The sequence below is a fragment of the Nymphaea colorata genome, chromosome 2 (assembly GCF_008831285.2).
Source record: "Nymphaea colorata isolate Beijing-Zhang1983 chromosome 2, ASM883128v2, whole genome shotgun sequence".
In the NCBI taxonomy this organism is placed as follows: Eukaryota; Viridiplantae; Streptophyta; class Magnoliopsida; order Nymphaeales; family Nymphaeaceae; genus Nymphaea; species Nymphaea colorata.
This window is the reverse complement of record NC_045139.1, coordinates 6,518,883-6,540,307: the sequence shown is the minus strand read 5'-3', so window position 1 is coordinate 6,540,307 and position 21,425 is coordinate 6,518,883. Positions and strand designations below refer to the sequence as shown.

The 21,425-nt window shown below is 40.2% G+C and overlaps 2 protein-coding genes across 6 annotated transcripts; one reads left to right on the top strand and one right to left on the bottom strand.

Annotated features, from left to right (window-relative positions):
• Nucleotides 1-1,570: 1,570 nt before the first annotated feature.
• On the top strand, nucleotides 1,571-10,445 carry LOC116249260 (uncharacterized). The gene is made up of 9 exons (XM_031622481.2): nucleotides 1,571-1,777; nucleotides 3,847-3,958; nucleotides 5,140-5,712; nucleotides 6,676-8,034; nucleotides 8,113-8,440; nucleotides 8,704-8,959; nucleotides 9,039-9,252; nucleotides 9,834-9,925; nucleotides 10,209-10,445. Exons 2-9 carry the CDS (start codon nucleotides 3,860-3,862, stop codon nucleotides 10,264-10,266), a joined length of 2,979 nt encoding a protein of 992 aa, XP_031478341.1. The 5' UTR covers nucleotides 1,571-1,777; nucleotides 3,847-3,859; the 3' UTR covers nucleotides 10,267-10,445.
• Nucleotides 10,446-13,452: 3,007 nt separating this feature from the next.
• On the bottom strand, nucleotides 13,453-20,943 carry LOC116246655 (uncharacterized). 5 transcript variants are annotated; one of them, XR_007572698.1, is made up of 11 exons: nucleotides 20,746-20,943; nucleotides 19,135-19,281; nucleotides 17,891-18,448; nucleotides 16,664-17,809; nucleotides 16,249-16,573; nucleotides 15,144-15,405; nucleotides 14,770-14,980; nucleotides 14,440-14,534; nucleotides 14,230-14,347; nucleotides 13,905-14,065; nucleotides 13,453-13,757 (listed from the first exon to the last, which is right to left on the bottom strand). XR_007572698.1 is itself a non-coding variant. In XM_050076478.1 (10 exons), exons 2-10 carry the CDS (start codon nucleotides 19,243-19,245, stop codon nucleotides 13,997-13,999), a joined length of 2,895 nt encoding a protein of 964 aa, XP_049932435.1. In that variant the 5' UTR covers nucleotides 19,246-19,281; nucleotides 20,746-20,943; the 3' UTR covers nucleotides 13,453-13,996. The 5 variants fall into 5 exon arrangements, 2 of the variants coding, with proteins under 2 accessions (XP_049932435.1, XP_049932434.1); XR_007572697.1 differs by having other exon boundaries at nucleotides 13,905-14,347; nucleotides 20,699-20,943; XR_007572696.1 differs by having other exon boundaries at nucleotides 13,905-14,347.
• Between the last annotated feature and the right edge of the window lie 482 nt (nucleotides 20,944-21,425).

The window sequence follows — 21,425 nt, the reverse complement described above, 5'->3', positions numbered from 1 at the left end:
TTCTTTTTCCGGGAGGTCGGTGAACTCCACTCGGTACGACGGATCCGATTATAGTGTTATTCTGGATCCCGCCATCACAACACGCCATTCCTCTGCAAATCCAAATCCACTCGCATCAATATCCTCTTTGGCCGTTGGTATCGAATCGTAATTCAAAGTCTTTCATTAGAGGCCGGGTGTTGAAATACCTACAGTATAAAGTATACCATTAGAATACTTAGTTTGGAAAACAAGATCCAGGTATAATTTACATCAGATCAGAGTTTCTAAAACAATGTAATGTAATTTGGACACTGTCAGACCCAGAAGTCGGACGTGATTCAGTGTATTAGTTTGATCTTTATGCAATGCTAGCAGTGCATGGTATGGTGATATCGACTTATTATTACTGTTGTTGTTATTAGGAAAGTGATGTTACGCTTTAACATTTTGGAACATGTTGTGGATCCGAGTCCCATGATTTTGAATTGATAAGCTGTTCAACATTTCAAGGAAAAGCAGATCAGTTGTCTGGAAGCAAAACCAGAGAAAAAACTTATAAGGTCGTTCGTAGCTTCATCTTACAAGGTTTTTACATGTGAACTTTATTTTCTACATGATAAATTTTATAAACAATTGATGCCAAGGTTTGATTTTCAATTCTAATTGTGGAGTCCTTTGTTTTCACAGCTTTAGTGTTACAGTAACGGCGCAGATAAAAAAAAGCTAGGAACAAAAACAACAAATCACATAGCCACTTTGTTTATAAGTCATTTACGATTTATTACGATCTTAATTACGAGACTAAACTTTTTATGGCATTGTAATCTAATCATTCATGCACACGCTTGCATGTGAAACCTTAAATCTAAGTGTTGAACTGACTCTGATACCAAATGTTACAACTTTGTTTGACAAATTCTAGCCCATCCCCTAACAACTTGGATTCAAGCCCAAAAAAATGTAAGAACCAAGACAATCAATTACGAGTCTCAAAATATTTTACAAGTTACAACCCTAAATATAAGACTCAACTTTTAAGGTGTTAAAATTATGGTTTGTTAAAAAAATTCAATTAAATTGAACGGATGGCAAGTTACCGCCAACAAAAGTAAGTTTAAATTGAAAAAAGTTAATGAAGAGTTAAATTAACCAGTTTTTGAATTGCATGAGGAGCGATTGTTGGTAAAGAAGATTATAAAGGGCGCTTAATTGAAGATCGTGTAAGAAGTTTGAACTCTCTTTTATTTATCAGTGTTTAACAGAAGTAACTGAAAGGTGGTTTGAAAAGATGTGTTATTCTCAACTACAAAATTTTGAGAAGGGTGAAAATTATATTTTGGATCCGAATCTGTAATCCCATTTTTACTTTTGAAGCGCAAAAGATTCATGATCCGAGTGCACGGGCACTTCATTGGATCCAAATGAGAGCCTAAGAACCGATCTGATAGACCTATTTCTTTGTGGGATTAGTAATCCTAAAGGTTCGACCCGACCCGCTTATTGTCCCCGACCATTCCATTTCCCACTGCAGAAAGCGCGCCAAAAGATGGTCGTTCATCTCTCTCTCTCTCTCTCTTCATTCTCCCTCTCTCTCTCTCTGCGTCCCCTCCCTCCAAAAAACCGAGAAAACGGGAAGAGGAAAAGAGGGATATGGAGAGGGGGGATCATCTTGGGAATTTAAGCGCAATAATGCTCACGGCGGCGGCTCCTTCTCCTCCTCCTTTTCTTCTTCTGCAAGATTCCTGTCTGGCCTTCTGCTACTCTTTGTCGACCGGAGTGCTGTGTTCTCTCGGAGGTGAGCATCTTCTTCCTCAAACCATGGATTCTTTATGTTTTCCTTGACTCCATGTCTATATTTATTTCTTTTTAAATAATATACAGTGTAGCTCTTGAACCATCTATTACTTAGTAGGGAACTGAGTATTCCTCAAACGAGTTATGATTGCAAAAAATTCAAGAGGAAGAATATGCGCGAAACGATTATCTCTTTTTTTCCTGTTCCTTTTTCAGTTGAATGACACGGCGCTAAAGTTGAAAGCATATTCTACCAGTTTTTTTTTTAAATCTCTTGGTGCCTTTTTTCATGAGTACTACATAATTCTCTTCCTTTGGTAAATTCGATTGCTTTTAGTTTGAAGAATTTCTAAGCCTTTGAGGTTTCTTTTGGATATTCTTCCCCTCGCTTATGGTCCAATGACAGATTCCACCTTGTTTCTAAATATCATTTTCCGATTCTTCTCAAGCAGAAAAACTAACATCTGGTATATGAAGTTGAATTTGGTAACAAAATATTTCTTTCTTCTGGGTAGAAAGAATGATTCGAGTTCCTTCTCAGAAGAGAAATAATAAATGAGTTGGATCGAATGGTCCACAAGGAACTGCTGTTCAATTGCATGATTTGGAAGGACTGCACCGTAATCATGGTTGGTAACAGAAGATTGAATTTGTTTGAAAAGCCCAGATTTGTGTGAAAAGGTTATTTGGAAAACGGCTGGGTTTTGTAAGGGTAGCATGATTCTTTTAAGTAATATTGATTGAATCCATGCATCTCCAACCAGTAATAAGCTTCTCACTTTGGTCTGATGCTCTTCTTTCTTTATGGTCTGTATTGTATGGCGTGTTCATGGATAAAGTTTTTGTACGTAAGAAGTCAGTGGGGGACATGGTTGGGCCATGATTTTAGCCGCCCATATGGTCCCCAACCCACTACACTCTGCTGGGCTGGTCGTATAAAATTTAGGAAGATAAAAGTATTTTTTATTTCATTAAATATTTGAACATATTTTTTATTAATTTTAATTAAACTGAAAATAGCCGAACGTAAGTCGTACTGGTTTAGCAAACCCATTGTGGATCTGTTGAATTCCGATCCAAAACACTTTCAAAAGAGAGTGGTGGCTTGCAAAGGGACCTCCAAACAGATTTATAAGAAACACGTTGTTCTCTTTCGATCCAGGAAACGCGTTTCACAAGATGGATAAGCGGTTCCTGGATTCCTCTGGGGGAAGCGGCAAGCTTCTCGCCCTAAGAATGATCTTATGGGCAAGATTACACTTTTCTTTTTCCAAAAATGCTTGAAATACTCCTCAAGTAGAGTGGAACCATGCAGGTAGTGTTCGGCCGAATACCCACCATTCCCTTTGCACAGAGAAGTCAGCAACTCAGATGACCCCGATATCATGAAGGAGGTCGAGGAGCCCTTTACTTGGCCAAGGGATCATATTTTTGCAAATAATTGTCACTTTCTCTTTTGGTTCATTTGTCCGATATTTTGGCCTTCCATATGTTCTGGTTGATATCCTTGTGGGACTGCTGCTTTGAGGGTGTTTGATAAGAAAAATATTATGTTAAAGACATGACAATACACAACGTAAAAATATTATATTTTGTATCTGTAATTATAAATATTATTTCTGTATCAAATAATAAGATCTCTAACATTGGAAAGAAGTGTTATAAGAACAAGTGGGAACATCTACTTAGAAAAAAAAAAAAGACAATATTCTTCCTAGGAGAAGCCCTTTTTGTGTCTCTCTTATCGACTGAGAAGGCTAAGCTTCGTGTAAAATTGAAACGAAGGAAATGCAAAGGTAATTGCTTTATTGGACTAAGAAACACGCGTCCTACACTGAGAGGGCTCCATTAAGTTGCTTCAATGCAAAGACATTACGCTTGATACTAGTGGACGAATCTTCTTTGTACCTTGTATTTTGGTGCTTGTGTTGTCCATTCGATCACTGTTCGCCTCTCCTCCTTTATTGGAGGCCCATTTCTTAGTGACCAAGAAAAGACACCGAGTTTTTTCTTTCAAAGTGGAACTTCTTTGTTCAATTTGCTGCATCTTTGTCTTCCTCATCGGTGCAGTGGGGAAAAGCCCATGGAGCGCAGTACGAAGGTCATCAGGCCAGACGTTGTGGACACGATGCTGAGATGGTCGATCGAGGACGTGTTCAACGAAGATCTTTTCAAGGATAAGGTGAGCTTCGTTTCGTTGATCTCTTCTACTCATCGTAGCTACCGACTGACAAGGCCTCTGCTCCCTTGGTCGGTCCTCCTTCTAACATTTCCCAAAATGACTTACATACCCAAGCCGAAGAGACGTTTACAGTGTGCTTTTCTTGCTAACGGTTGAAATCTCATTGTAAATCATGGGGAATTTCAAATATTTACCTATTATCAGCTCTGGAACTTTCACTTTGAATGAACTTAAAGCCGTGTATGATAGGCTGTAGAAATCCACTTCTAGTTTTTGAAAGCAAAATTCTTGGTGCCCGAGTTTTGCAATCAAACGCTTAGTGGGGGTTCAATGGGTCCATGCATAGAAATATGACGGCAATTCGCATTGTTTTTCAAGACACTATTCGGTTGCTCATGCATATGTATATAGCAAGTTACCACATAACACGTCAAAAACACAAAGCACAACATTACGTGGTTTTCTTGTTAACAGCTTGACAGGGCTTTCTCATCTTCTATTCCTGCCATTCAGGGAGCTAGATGAGTGGAAAATAAACCAGCAGTTCAACATCACCGATAATCACAAGGTTGGCTAAGCATACCAGTCATAGACGGCTTGCCAAAATAAGAAATCATGTATCTGTTATTAAATGAACCGTTATATATTCTGATGCTGGATTCTTTTTTTTTTTTTGTCTCAATGGTATATTCCCTTCAAAGCTGGAGGACTTAAGGTAGAAGAAGAGGCAACTTTGGATATAATAAAGCTGTATTCCCTTCCCAAGAAAATGTTCATCTAGTTGGCCATTCTTTTAAAAGTTAGCGTTTTCTGAATTTTTTAATTCGCGAGGTCATCTCTTGCTAATAATGTCTACATAGGGGGTTCGGTCTAAATTTTCATAGAACTGAATTAGACTGAGTGAATTGGCTTTCTCTCTTTCTCTTTCTCATGTTTAAGAAAACAAACTCGAACTTAAAAAAGCAAAATGCGACAGTAGAAGGTTTCTGACTTAAAATGTAGACTCTAATCGCGGACCTTTACTCGGTAGGTGAATCCAGAAATGAGAGGCCAGCTTTTTCGGTTTATAGCAGAAGATAGGTGCGCGATTGCTACGGATCGATGATACGCACCATGGTTTTCTGACTTCGTCCTGTTGTCGCACGTTGTTAATTCTGGCTAACTGTTTCTCTACCATGCAGGTTTCGCGAATTCCATCGACATTTCCTTTGCTTGTGCATTACCTTGGATCATTCATCTTCCCGCTGATGGAGGAAGCACGAGCCGAGTTGTGCTCCAGCTTTGAAGTTGTCTCCAAGGCACTGAGAGGGGACATACTAGTAGCAGAAGAGTGTCCTGACCGTGGTCGTCCTTATTTCAAGATTGTGATTGGTCATTTGGAATCCAGAGGAGAACCTGATGGCGAACTTGCAAAGCCAAGGAACGGAGATCTTATCATCTTGTCGACCATCAAACCGAAACATATATCTGACTTTAGGAAGCACGGTACATCTTATGCTTTTGCTGTTGCTTCCGGGATGCCGCCAGATGAGAAGGACATAGATGCTGAGGTCATAGATGATCCTAATGGGCTATATGAGATGACAGTTTATGCACCAAAATGGGTTGGGGAAGCCACGTTTCTTTATGCCGTCTTCCTTACAAACTTGACCACTTATGATAGGATTTCGGATGCATTGAACTTTGAGATTTGCCAGGGTAGGAACATGAACATCATCGGACAGTTACTGAATACCAAGTCAATGTTGGCGACGGTAAGTGGATTCATCTTTTAATTTCTTTGTCTGGAATTGTGGTTACTAATCAGCAAACATTCAATTCTTGCTTTATATTTAGATGGTCGTGAACCTTCGAGTTTATAGTCTGTGCAGTTTAAATCTGTGCAGTTTATTGAAAACACAGATAATGTTGATACTGAAACTTATATATTCATAAGTATTGTAGCATATGCAAGATCTTAACAGCTAAAAATATTGCGCAAGGGTTGCAAGAGATGGATGAGATCTGGCAAACTTCAGATTGAGGATGAAGAGAAATCACACATCTTGCATAATAAATTGGGGAGGAAATTGTTTTGCATGACAAATTTGGAGAAATATTCTCCAAAAGCGTAACAGTAATCCTCTATTTTATCAAAACATATCAACACAACACAAAATTAACTAACTCTGAAGACTAAAAAGAAGGCTGTCGCCGTAGTCATCCGCCGCCATCCATCAACGGTCGATCAGCTTCTAGCCTTCTATCACTACTACTGCCGGTCGTCATAGAGAGGAAAGAGATATTCGGGAGGACTCGAATCCAATTCAAATGTGCTTGTTGATATAGTCGTACCCATATTTTCTACTGAGTGGGCCTACCGATATGGCCCGGTCGTTGCTCTGCCTATCTCTCGTAGCCATGTCATTCATGTAATGTCGCACGCGAAAATGGTTTTTATTTATTTCTATTTGTCATGCAAGCCCATCCTCCTTTATGCATTCCGTATTACCCTTCTTTTCATTTCCTCAAAATGTTACTCATGAAAAAAGGCAATCCACATAATTCCCTTCTTCATGAGACTTTTGCAATGACATGTCTGCATTTTTAAACACATTGTGGCTTCATCTGGAACTACCCTTCTGGTTTAAGGAAATGCTTAATGCTGACTCTTAATCCTGTGAAGATTATTTTTTGTCAGAAGAGATTCTATAATGATTTTCCTTCACATCTATCAGGATGGTTGTGAGAAATGCTCTTCGGAGCATGTTGACAGGAGCATGGAGAAAGAGATAGGCAGTGAATTAAGGTCGTCGAGGCTGAATGGGTCGCAGGTTGAGGCTGTCGTGTCTGCGTTAGTGGCTGCATCTTGCACTCACTCGAATTTGGTGAAGCTCATCTGGGGCCCCCCTGGCACGGGCAAGACAACCACCATCTGTAATCTCTTGGAGAGACTTTCGGAGATGACTTACGGCACTCTCACCTGCGCCCCAACAAATGTTGCGGTCATGGAGATTGCTTCGCGTCTGGTTAAATTGGTCAGAAAGTCACGCGAGAAACTTGGAAATGGATTCTCTTGTTGTCGCTTGGGAGACATATTGCTGTTTGGCAACAAGGAAAAGATGAAGGAGAGGGTGAAAGCTGATCGTGACCTCCGGGACATATTTCTTGACACAAGGGTTAAGAAACTGGCTGCCTTCTTCTCTCCAACTACTGGGTGGAAGCGTTGGTCAACAATCATGATTGACCTTCTCAAGGATCCCACAGTACAGTACCATAAATTTCTGGAGGAGAAAAAGCGGAAAGCCCTTTGTGCAAAGGAAGACAATGTCGAACAAGAAGACAGAGGTAACGCAGAAGGCGAAGGTAAGGGAGCTGGTAAAGGTGAACAGACAGTTCTTAGTTCTCGAATCAAACGGAAGGAAGAAGAGAAAGCTGGTGAGCAAGGGACGGATGAAGTCATCGATAAATGCGAAGAAGGCAGTGACGGTCATGAAGAAGTTAGTTTCCGGCAGTTTCTGACCGAAAGTTGTGACAGAACTATGATTCGACTCGAGGAACTTGCAGCTACCTTCTATACCGATCTCACTGTGCCCTTTATTCCAAAAGATGGTCTCCAGATTATCAAGGAGCTTCTTAACAAGTTTGCATCTTTTAAACATTTACTACGTGTTGCTAACAGTAATGAGGTTGCTCTGGAGCTTCTATTTACTTGTCTTGAAGAGGCTGAAGAGTCTGGCATTGACAGGAAGTTCGATGGTCTCTGTCTACAATGGACTACTGAAGCTGAGCTTTTGCAGACTAGAAAAGAATGCATTAGCATTCTCGAGTATCTTGACAATGTTATGAAAATGCCAGATGTGGTTACCCGTGATTTCTTAGAGCGTTTATGCCTGAGTGCTTCCCTACTATTCTGCACCGTTGGGAGCTCTGCTAGGCTGCATCGTTTGCCAATTCATCACCTGAAACTCTTGGTCATTGATGAAGCAGCACAACTTAAAGAATGCGAAGCACTAATAGCATTGGAGCTTCAAGGCTTACAGCACTCGGTTCTTATAGGGGACGAGTTGCAGTTACCAGCAGTAGTCAAGAGCAAGGTTCGACTTCTTTTTTGTCAGATTGATTATGCTCGTAAAACTCGACTCACATCATTTTTTTTTCCTTCATTGCTTCAGATCTCAGAGAAATCGGGGTTTGGAAGGAGCCTATTTGAAAGGATGAGCCTGCTGGGCCACCGCAAACACTTGTTAAACGTGCAATACAGAATGCACCCAGATATAAGCCTTTTTCCAAATAATAAATTCTATAAAAAGATGATTTTGGATGGAGAAAATGTCAAGCAAAGAAGTTACGAAAAGCGCTATCTTGAAGGCCGCATGTTTGGGACCTTTTCGTTTATAAGTGTCACTGGTGGGAAGGAGGAAAAGGATGCGAGAGGCCACAGCTGGAAGAACGTAATGGAGGCTTCTGTGGTCTGCGATATCGTTGAAAGGCTTTTTAGAGGTGATTTAATTTTGTTCCTGCCAATTTATTATTTGTATATTATTTGCTTTTCTAACTGGTTTCTTATTTTTTATCAACTAGTATTTCCTTTTTCCTTCTCATTCACGAGTATTTTGCTTTAGCTGCTTTTACCTTCATGGGTTTCCTTCTGTTCGTCCTTAGAGATTCTGCTAGTTGAAGTTTTACTGAACGGTATTGTTCATTGGATTCCATATTTGAAGCTTAAAATGAATCGTGCTTGTGCTGAAGGTCTGCATTTACAGTTTGGAATCACGCAGCTACAAGACTGAGCATCGGTGTCATATGCCCATACACCGCTCAGGTTGCTATTCTTCATAAGAAGCTCTCCTGCAGGTACAAGATGTGCGGAAACTTTTCCGTTGAAGTCAAATCGGTTGACGGCTTCCAAGGGAGCGAGGAGGATGTCATAATCCTTTCCACCGTGAGATCCAACAATGGTGGATCAATTGGCTTCTTATCCAATCTCAACCGTACGAATGTAGCGCTAACAAGGGCTAGGTATTTCCGTGCCTCCTGTCTCTTTCTAGGTCTCCAGCATCTTCCTGCATCGGTAAATGAAACGGACTAAGCTGGGCAGGCACTGTTTGTGGATCGTTGGAAATGGAAACACTCTGAGCTTGAAGCCCTCCATATGGAGAGATGTAGTCAATGATGCCAAAAAACGTCGACGCTTCTTCAGCGCTGAAGAGGATGATTTCCTGACGAGAGCCATTCTTGATACCAACCGTGAACTTGGCCGCGTTGATAAGTTTGTTGGGAGAGAATCTAATCGCAGTCGTTGGAATTCTAAGGTAATTTCTTAATTGTGTGCTGCTCGGTTTTTTGTTCCTCGTTTCTTTCTTATTGATTCAAAAAATCTAGTTGGTTTGGTATGTGCCCATAAAATGGAAATTCATGCCAAAGTGGGTGACAAAATGCAACTATATAGTACAAAAAACAAGTTAGTTTGGCATGTGGAATCAAACTAGTGTTCAATGACTCCAACATTACGGCAGACCAAGTAAAGACGTTGGAAAACATCTCAACAAAAATGTTCTCTACGTCTTTTTTTTGTTCTTAATGAAATGGGAAGCTTTGCTAGAGATTAAATGTGGGGGAATGGAAGGAACAATCTCGCCTGAAGGGATGTAGTAGAACAATCTAGTTTGGAACTGCTGTGGAAGAATGGTCTTTATCCCATGCCGGTTCTTCATCTCTTGTCAACTTTAACCATCCAACTTATAAACGACGGACGTTTGTGGAATCTTCCGCTTCGTGCTTTGTTAGCTCAATCTAATTGTATACTGTGAACTTCAGTTTGTCTCTTTCAAAATAAAAGAAAATGATCAATAGCCTTATCCTCTCCCAAATAAAACTCTATTACTGCATTCAGGGTAAGGAGAATGCTGCTGAAGAGCTTGAGTTATCCAATCAGTTTGATCAGCTTCATCTGCACAAGGCGTCCAGTTCATCTTCTTCCTTTCGGTGAGAGTACTAGATTTGCTTTCATGTCATAGCCAACAGTGCACGTAAACTTTTTAGTTTAATTGCTATACAACTTTTCTCCGGAAATCCATATAGCCAAGTGCTTTTGAAAATTTTCCAACAAACGGTCTGTTAAAAATGTCATTTAATTTTCAACGCTGCTGGAAAATCTCAAGGGGTGGGATTTATGGCTATGGTTCTTACTTACTGCTTTGAATTTTTTATCTTTTTTAACAAAACATATTAGATTGTCTAAATCATTTCCACTAACCATTTATTGCAGGAAAAAGGAATCTTCAAAGAAGCCGGATTTTGATGTTGCAGAATGCAAAACCCAGTGATAAACTTGAGAAAAGTGGCCGGGGCAATCTCTCCTTCTCTTGCTCTCTCTTTTTCCGTAACTCAATAGAGCTTACATATTTTCAACTGCTGACCATACAATAGATGCTTACAATTTTGTCTCCTTATTGCTTTGGTTCATGGTAATCAAAATGTTAGGTATAATATGGGATGGACGTAATGATGGTGGTTTTTTTGTTTTTTTAATCAAAAGTGGCTATACAGCAAGAAACAAGCGTAACAAGAAATGATGTTTTAATTTCTTACTTTCAAGAACAATGGAATGTAAAAAATTGAGATTTTCTTAAATGACTTGTTTTTTTTTCTTGAGCAACCTTGCCGGGAATTGCCCCAAATCTTATTAGTAAATACAAAATCACTGTAAAAGTGTGCAAAAAGTGTGCAGAAAAAAGATAGGGTACCAGTAGTCGGAATGTAGGTCTTCCAAAAGATGTCCGACGATCTTGAGAAATTATAAAGTAGAATGATGTCCGACGATTTTGAGAAATTACAAACTAGAGAATAACAATTGCGATGGTTGTTGGGGATGGGAATGAAATGCGTATTTCCGGTGAGTACGGAGTAGGGGTAGTTTCGGTGAAGTGGTTTTTTAAGGGGTTGTCCAAAATACATGGCTTTCTTCGGTTCCCAAAATAAGTTACTTGTCCCATGTTTTTGCTCGAAGACAATGTTTTTGGTGGAAAACATTGGCAGCTTCATTGAAATGAAAAACACTGTTACTGTTGCCAAATATTCCATAAGATAGATGCCTGAATGAAAGTTCTCCATTTGATATATGGGAAGGTATCTCAGTGACTACGAGGAGTTTCCCTGTCTCAAACACGTCCGCCTTTTCACTGTGGCGGAGCCATCCTCACAAAGTTCACTTATTCTTATATTAGTAATTTATATATTTGATTGTTTGTATATATATCTTCAAAAACATTAAAATTATTGAACTAGTGCCCTCACCAGTCAAAATTTCTGGCTCCACTAAGGTTTCTTCATTGGTAATGACGATAGTTGACAACAGAAAAGAAGCTGTGGAGATGTAGGTTGGCCAGCTCCAGCATGTCTACTGTTTGCCGTGGGCAATGATATCACTCCTGCGGGTGCTTGATCGTGTCTAATTTGAATCAACCTCCTTGGGGTCCAGATCCAATAGCATGAACATGCTGCAAAGGGGTCATTGGAGGGGGAAGGCCGGAGGTTTTATGGCAGCCGCAGCAAGCAAGCGCAGTAGTGGACGAACGCAGCAGGCCAGTGGTAGAAACTTGACCTACTGGGCAGAAGTAGACCAGCGTTAGGTTTTATGGATAGTTAAACAAACATTGGCGGTGAGGAGTTGCCGGTGGCGGAAGCTAACAGCCCATCGGACTCCCATGGTGACCAGTAGGGCAGCATGGTTGCTGGAAGCCCTTGAACAGTCGGGGTTACAGTCATCTGGCTGAGCCACAACTTTCTGGCCGAGGGGCACGCTGCTTTGTCTTCACAAGGCTGCAGGGTAAGAAAACGGGTGCAATAGGGGCAGCTCCATTAGGTAGGGCTGCACACATATTCAACTTGCTCATAAAAACTCATTCGAGATCGGCTCAATTCATCTACCGTGAGCTTAAATTTATGCTTGAAACGGGTCGAGTTCGATTTACAAGACTTTGACTCATTTAAAGTTGGCTTGACTCGACTATGTAAATGTGTCATGAATGAGAAATTTTTGTTTACGAAGTTTTTCTTTAAGGAATATCTAGATGCGGAATAAGTGCAGGTTTTCCTGTTAGATGGTAGTTTATAGTTGAACTAATTAAAAGAAACCAATTAAACCAGTCAGTGAGTTAAGTCACTTAATGAGTTAAAAGAAATAGGATAGCTTAAGTTAATAGAAACGAGTTAACCAAGTTAAGTGAGTCCAACTTGAGCTTGATACTACCTTGTCGAGTCGAGCTTGAGCCGGTTCTATAGATCTCTACTTGTTCTGGATTCAACACAACTTGGCTTGTATGCAGCCCTACCATTTGATTGCACCCGGACCTAGCTTTTATACAAAGGAGTTTTCAGGGACCTGGATGGACATGCACATGTGGCTGCGCCCATTAGAAACCCTAGTCCACCTCTTTCCCACACAATGTAAAAACACACACAAACCTACGAGTGTGGCAGGTCGCAGTGTCTTGCATGACTATAGTGTTTATGAATGTCGATAAAGCCACAATGAAAAAACATGTCTCCTTAGTAGTCTCCATCTTGCGCCTGGGGCAAGTTGGGGTTGGGTCCATTTGGATTTCAGGTTTCATTTGGTAGCTGGTGGTGAGCATGTACTTTTTCTTTTCAACCATTCAGCCGTTGGACTTTTTCCAGACGTAAATATAGAATTTGTCTTTCCTCACGCAAATGCCAGCCGGCTGGTATGGGGCCATGGGCCGTCCACGGGAGAGGCCATCTCCCCCCATCACTGCCGCCGGCAGCGGACCGTCCGTCGGTAAGAGGAGGGCGGTGGTGGTGGCAATGGGGGAGGCTCGCCTCCCTTTTTTCTTATGTTGAGACAGGGGAGGTCCTCGCCTCCCCTTTGCTGAAGAGGCTCACCCTACCCAACTCGTGGAATCTCTCTCTCTCTCTCTCTTTCTATATATATATATATATATATGATACCTTACTTTGGTTTCCTGTCGTGTATACAAATGGTTCTTGAAGGCAAGGAGTAGTGGTTGTCGTTGAGACAATGTAGAGAGATTTTGAAAATCTGCTTCTGGAATCCGGTAGAGATAAAAAAAGACAAAATTCCAAAATCATACCTAGCTCTTCCCATTTGTTGTTATGTGCAGATGCATTGTCCGTTCATATTTTCGTATCATGGCAGATGGCAGCAACCATTTATCCCTTGACAACGTCAAAAATTTAAAATAGTTCAATGAGTAAACGTATAATAGGCATTTTCCCATTGTTGAAAAGTCAAAAAAGGAAAAGAAAATTATTTCTATTTTCACGTTTGTTGAATCCTCTCTCTCTCTCTCTCTCTCTCTCTCTCTCTCTTTTGCAACACAAACTCTTTGAAGGCAAACAGTCGTATGTTGAGCGACTGATGCAAAGATCTCTCCTCTCTCTCTCACACACACACGCTGGCAAACACGCGCGCGCACGCACAAACACACAAAGAATTAAAGGGTGCAGAAATATTGATAAACATGGAAATTTTATTTGGAAGACAATAGAAAAAGGATATCCAATTTTTAATACAAGCCTATGTAGCTTTCGCCCGTATGTAGTTCAGAGTACATGTCATAATGTAGGAATCGAACAGGACGGCAAGTACAATGTGCAAGATGCAATACATATAAAAATTTAATTGCACATTTCCATATTGGAAGAAAAACTTCTCATAGAATGTCTCACAAGTATAATCACTTTCACACTTTCAAACTTCAATCAAGCTCAGATCTGTGCATGTAACTTGGAAAAAATCCTTACTTCAGACAGTTAGCATCGATCCTTGGATAAGCTGCAAGATGCAAAACATATAAAAATTTAATTGCACATTTCATATTGGAAAAAAAAACTCGTAGAATGTCTCACAAGTATAATCACTTTCACACTCTCAAACTTCAATGAAGCTCAGTTCTGTGTATGTAACTTGGAAAATCCTTACTTCAAATTGACAGTTAGCATCGATCCTTGGATAAGCTATATTCCACGGTGTTGCATCATATTCTTTTGGACTACAAATTTCTAGAAAACAACTTATGGTTTGCCGTCTAAATAGATCTTGGAGAAGTAGTCCGACATATCATCAATATCAAAAGCAGGACCCTGTATTGCAGAAACAGCATTTTGGATGTCAGACAGCAAAACTGAGTAAACCAAAGGTTGTACAATTGGGAAAGGACAAGAATGAATGGGGTTATGAAAGTATTGGAAGTTGTAGAAACGTCTCCCAAGTAATTCTGTAGTAACTTTTGGCATAAGAGGCGTACTTCATCCCCTATACATTGTCTGAAGGAGTCGGAAGTATTTATGCCATTCGTAACACACGATTTACTTGTCGATTGCAGAGAATTAACGCTTGATTTATTTTTTCTTCTCCGAGATTTCCTGCATCCAGGAAAGAAAGTCCAATGTGATGGTCTGATCCAAAAAAAGACAAGCATGCAATGACTTTCCTGCTTGGTAAGTATTGCACTCACTTGGTCTTTGTGGTTGATGCTTTTGTATCCCCATTGACGTCCTTCTGATCTAAGAGGTCTGAATTTGATGACCTCTCAAGATCATCTTTCTTAGCCTACATGAAAAAGTATATTCTTAGTCGAGCTTTGATTCACTTTTTCATTGCTATGCAGCTTTGGTTACATGTAAGAGTTTTTCTTTTCCATTTTTTAAAGAAGTCTGCTCAAGACATAACCGGAAGAGCTTCAGCACAGGCATATTAAGAATAGAATACATCACATCATATTTTCTAAAGAAAGATCGTTCAGCAAAATATTGGATGCACCCAGTTTAGATATCTTAGGTTCTACCTTGGCCTTCGATATGCTCCTGCTGCCTGGGAGCAAAGAATCCAACAGTTCATTAGCTTTATTCCTGCCACAGTTGACTGCCTTGACCAACTCTTTGTCATGAGAAACATCAAAAAAGCAGCCACGGACCTTTGCGTCGTAAACAAGACTAGTCCAAACTGAGTCACTTTTCATTAATGTAGGCCCGTTCCCAATAATCCAAAGGCAGAATCTGATATGAACCCATGAGTTTGAAACTTAGAATGAAAGACCTCGATATAAAGAATTCAACAACACCCATGAATTTAAGCGAAGAAGAAAAAAAGAAAATCAAGCTTTCAAGAGAAAAACCTAAAACCAGAAAAACATCTAAAGAATTTACACATATAGCTTACCTTGCTCTTGTCAAAGCAACATTTGTCCTGTTATGGTCAGCAAGGAACCCAATAGAACCTCTGCTATTACCACGGACAGTAGAGATAATAATAACATCCTCTTCACATCCTTCGAATCCATCTATTGACTTGGCTCTCACAATAAACTTGCTCTGGGACTTGTATCTTCGCAACAGTTTTGAGTTGATAGACCCAACTTGGGCTGCATATGGAGATATGATGCCAACACTAAGGCTCAGGTTACTGCCAGAAGCAAGGAAAGCTGCAAATTGAAAAATTGGAAACTGTTACTCGGATGAAAATGCAACATAATACGTGACTGGAGCAAAAAGAGGAAATATCGTAACATGCCAAGAAACAGAGCATGACAACTATCAAACAGATACATGGTTGGTTGTGAACAGATCAGGATGTACAGCAGAATGTGTTGTAGGTCAGATTGGAATAGGATGTCAAACATTACGAACTGAAAAGATCCTGAAACCAGAACCAGACCCACCTGCAATCCTAATGCACACATAAGATAACCTGCTAATAAACTATGAAGAAGATGGGACAAAAAATACTTAGTGTGAAGAACAGTTCTATTAAATTAAAGTGTGCGTGCACAACTCAGCTAGCAACTCGGAAGCAAGAGAATCTGACAGGAAACCAACTTGAAAGTCACTAGCAAGACAAAGATGAAATGGCCAAATTAGAGCACTACAAGCACATCAGCTAATTAGGAATTCATAGTTACAGAAATGGCGTTTTTTTTAAAAAAAAAAATCCAAAAAAAAACGCGATAAATTAACTAGCCATTTAAAATTAAAAAAATAAACGAAATTAGTGAGTTTTTAACACGTTTTTTCAGTTTTTTTAACGTCAAACAGTTTTTTTTTTCATTTTATATTTTTTTATTTGTTGCAAATCTATTTATCTTTTGATGTTTGTGTTATTAATTTCTCACTTATTTTATTTTTTCCTTATTTTTAGTTTTTTAAAATTTTAAAAAATTTACCGTATTTTTTCTGTATTATACCAAAAAAAAAAACTCAACGTTTTAAACATCGAAGCGTTATTTGTGACTAATAGGAAATACCGAACTCAAAGTTGGTATTAATACCTTTGAAAAGTTTATCAACTATATGTAATACAACAGAAGCCTCCATGGGGTTTTCCCAACTTCGCCCATCACCAAGTACTTCCGTTCCATCAGCTACATTTATAAACGCGTAAGTGCCATACATCCTCCCCCGAAGCAGGTTCTTTGTATATGATGAAGATGTTACGTTAGGACCATCTTGAATCAAACTGTCATAGAAATTAACATTGGGGAAGTGGCTGATGGAAGGGTGCATTCGATACTGCTGGTTAAGAAGATGTGTCGTATGATCGAGGGAACGCAACCTTTCAAATAAGCTCCTTCCGTAGCCAACGTTCGTAGAAGCCTAAAACAAGCCAAAAGAAGAAAGCAGGGAATGAATTACAAAAAAGCGACTAAGAATCAGAAAAAAGAGAACAACCAATAAATGTGACACCTTGCTCATAACCATGGCAGGAAGTTGACGTTCATCACCAATTAAAATAGCATGACGCAGTCCGTTAAGCTGCAGCGGAATCAAGGACTCTGCTTCTTTCAATTGTGATGCTTCATCAATGATCAGGAGTCTTGGATGTTTTGAGACCTTGAATGAGTGCAGTTTGGAAGAAACGGATGCAGTGCAGAAGACTAAAGAAGCATGATCTAAACAAAATCGTTTGATCTTGCGCCGGTTATTTAAACGTGGCAGTCTCCTACAAAGAGTATCTCGTATTTCACGTAAAATATCGACGCATTCCAAAGTTTTTGCCAAGAATTTTCCTTCTGGGCTATCTTTTCCTGCACCTTTCTTGACTTGAAAATCTTTCACCAACTTTGCACCATCAAGCTTCTGCTTCTTGGTCAACTTCAAGATTTCTGTCATCAGGTTAAGGAGCTTATTTGTTTTCTGTGTCTCCTTTTCCACCATGAAGGTTGATGGCAGATGAACCTGCAATACTCCTAGACATTCTTTCAACGGCCTAACGTGCTCACTGAAATTTTTATGGAAAAAACTTGAAAAATCGGATACATTTTTTTCAGAGCTCTTCTTTAGGAGTGAGTTGTACTGTAGGGGATAGCTTTCAAGAAAATGCATGAAGGTAGCCACCTTCTTCCTCACACCTTTTGTGCCAAGACAAGCAAGCAACTTATGGGTCCTCTCATTAGAAGTCCATTCATCAAGAAACACCTCAGTAAGGTCATCATCCACATTAAGTCGATCCCTGTTACCTAGCAACACCATATCTCCCAAAGTGAAGGAACCATGCAGCCCTTTGCTTTCCTTCCTCGAGTTCTTAACCAGTTGAATGGTTCGAGTGACGACTTCATGAATGGCAATGTTGGTTGGGGCACAGATAACAGTCTTGCACTTAGCTAATAAAGCCGCCCATAGAATGGAACACAAGGTCTTAGTCTTACCTGTCCCAGGCGGCCCCCAGATTAACTCTATCGAGCACGAGTGATCACAACGAATCGAAGAAACTGCACTGCGCACTGCACTCATCTGGGAGTTGTTCAATCCAAATGAGTCCAATCCCGCCGGCAACTTCCGACCAGTTGCAGTTTCTGGTTCGGAACTACAGGAAACGCAGGAAGAGTTTTCCTGCACAAGGTCAAACCCAACCATTCAGTTAACATATATCATAGTGGACTGAATCAGGAAAACACGGTAGGAATTCCATACCATGTTGCCCAAACACAATGCCTGCGCAATTAAATTAGGTTCAGCAGCAGTGTTCTTCTTTAATCCCCGCACCAGAGCATCCCATACTCGCTGCTGGGCAGTCAGATTTGTCACAACAACAGCAAAGTATCCATCCTCTGCTCCAACAGAAGGAAATCGTCTCGCTGTCAACGTAGTCTTGGACATGTTCTTGGTAGGTTGTGCAATGGATGCGGATGCGACGGCAGCTAAAACGCACAGTGAGCTAAAGTGATGGCAGTAAAGCTCACCGATAGGACGAGATGACAGACTACACAAGATGACCAAATCAGCTTTTCTTAATATGTTGCCATCTTTTAAGCTTTCCGCTGCAGTCTTGATCTCCCAAGAACTAGTTCGCTCGTTGAACGTCCAATTTGAACCATTTGAATTCCCTATGCGAAAAGTGTGCTTGTGCGGATCCTTTGATACGCTCTCGAGGCAAGATTTCAGCTCCGCGCGAGCTTCCTCTAAAAGAGGAACCATGAATGACGAGAAGTACTGCTCTGTAGAACCGAACCTCTGTGGAATGGGTAACATCTGTGGCGAAGGTTGCACCCGTTTATATGAAGATGAACTCATATGATACATTGGCGTTATCTCATCGCAATATCGCAAGCCATAAACAGCTTCTAGTCCCAAAACAATATGCCTAAAATTATAATTTTTTTAAATCAAAATGCTCACTTTTTAACAAATTGAAATTATTAGACAAACTGGGTGTTCTGTTTTCGAAATTAGGAAATTGAAACTCAGAGTTTTGATTCTATTCCAACTTGAGGAGGAAGTATGATTCTAGAATTTTCATTCTCTTATCAAAGTTCCAAATCATCAAACGCTCCCTTCAGGGTTGGCATAATGGGGAAGGCTTTAATGTTATGAAACGGGTCATAGTTTAAAATTTCATGAATGTCATTGGACCCAAATAATGTTTGCTTGAAATATTTCACAAAAATGAAGCGCTCATGTTTCAATGGTCTAACAAAAAGCACATTCATGTCTAGATTTCCTTTATTTGATATTGCTTCTTATGTAATCTAAGATGTTAAATCAAAGGTAGGCAGGTTTTTATTTCTCGAAAGTTTCATTTTTTTTGGGATCTCATACACACCCTAAATTTCCAGGGCATCAAAACGTCTTTTTCGCCAAAACTCAAAGAAAAAAAAAGTATGCTAGTTTGATAAGCAATTTTTATAAGCGAGTTTAGTAAGAGGAAAATGGGGTACCTTATCTTGGTAAAGGTCATCGTTGACGATATCCACTAGGGACCAGCTCAGGATGATATCCACCAGACCCAACGGCCTCTCCTTCTTGTCCTTCATGGCTCTTTGAGACATGGGCAACCTCCAAAGGACCGCAAAAGAAAAAAGCACCTATAGGCGTTTAGGACCATCAGCAAAGGGATATATTCGAGATCAGAGGAAGAACATTTCTCAAACCAACTGTAAATGTATAGATCTAGATCCACAATGTTCATAATGACCAACAATTTTAATTGATTAAAATATATATATCCTTAAGTCGATCGGTCTATCGTCTAAGGAAATTAATCGACTAAAATGTACAAAATGGAAGGTCTAACCTTTTGTATATTATCTAATTTTGACATGATTCTGAGTAAAGAAGCTTTGTTATTAACCAAGTAATGAATTATCATGAGAGTAAAAAGATTAATCATCATGACATAACCAAGTAATTGATTATCGTTTGAGGAAAGATTAATCATCGTGGCGTGCTTATAAAGTGCATGATTTAATTGCACATTCCACAAAACTCTCATGGGGGGTAGAGAGAGAGAGGGATCCTAATGAACCTATGGATTTATCCGAAACTTGAAACAGATTCCATAAGAGCTTGGAGACAGCTCGCCATTGCATATATATAACAAAACATTGTCGGAACCGGGGTGGCTCAAGCCCATTTTTACAGGCTTGGTCCGAGTCCGACTCGTGAAAAGGACATCAAACCTCATGATTAGGAGTGAGCATTGGACTTCCCAAACTGACCTGGCCCGATTCAAAGTCGGAGCTGAGCATTTTGAGTCTTTTTCATGTTTTCTATTGCACTGAATGTGATTAAACCCCACTCTGAATGAAGGAGGCCGTCCTCTTTGGTCCCACCCGTCCACTTCACGTTTCCGCTTTCCACCTCAGACGAGTGCAATTCAAAACTAAAGCGACTTGTGAGTTCCCATTGTCCACCTTCTCTTGGCTTGGCAGCGAAGAAATGGAGGTACAAATTCCACGTTCATCCTTCTCTTCCCTCCGAAGAAATCGGGGTACAGAACTAAAAAGCGACAAGGCGGCAGTGGTTGGTCGGTTATTTCCCAGATGTGTAGGGGCATTTGAGTTGAGAACCTGGTTCCTTGACCTTTCATGACTACCAGCAGAAGAAACCACGAAAAAACATCTGCTGACCAAAGAGGAAGCGGGTCGCGTGCTTTGCCCTAACGACGAAAAGAGTAGCTTTTTTGCGTATGCATTTCTTGTTTTTTGAAGAGTTTCATTCCAAATAGCAATGGCTCCGCCATCGGGCCTGGTTCTCTTAAATTTTGGAAATCAATTTAATTTCTATATGGAAACGTTCTTTTTCAAAGGAATTCTCACGGCTGATCGTCGCTTTTCTGACGAAACAAAACGAGTCGAAATTTGTAATGTTCCAGCGTTTGATATGGACCAAGCTCGGAACATACACAGACGATGAAAATGAAAACGAACAAAAAAACGCTAAGCAAAATGAAACCGTAGATGTCCGTCGCCTCCGAGAAGAAGATGAAAAGAAATTCCGTACCTATATGCGATACACTGATGTCATGAGAGTTGAGAAAGAGAGAGAACCTCGGTCTGCTGAAATGGACGAGATGGCCGGCCCTTTTATGCAAATACAATCAGCAAGGATGGTGAAGAGGAAAAGGTGGGAGGAGGACGGCGACGATGATCGGAAAAGAGCTCCGGCAACAACAGCCTTGCTCTGTCTTTGCACTCTCTGCTCACACAGCAGGAAGTGGCGCTTCTCTCTCTCTCTGACAATGCGGAGGGAAGTGCTGATAAAGCAAGGAAGCTCGGGAAGGTGAAACGACGCAATGCATCCCCGCCGCCGGCCCCACAAGTCCAACAAATTATAAAAGTACCCCGACTCTTTAGGAAATAGTGAAAATACCTTGGAAAAGCATTGGGGTCAGGTTGGACCGGCTAAAAAGCTTTTCAAACCGGTTCGGGTCGGACCCAAGCTATTAGTTATTGAATTGGGCTTCATGGTACCGAATTCGATGTCTACCGTTGTACATCACGCTAAGATATATATATATATATATATATTAAAAAAGAACAAATTAATATATATACCTGATCGAATCAAAGTCCTATATATTAAAAAAGAACAAATTAATATATATACCTGATCGAATCAAAGTCCTTAATACTTGACTCAAACCAGTTCAACCTAGTGAAAAATTTTCTGAGTTACGACGAATAAAGTGTCCGACCCATCACAAACTTCTCGGCTTAATGCTCTTATA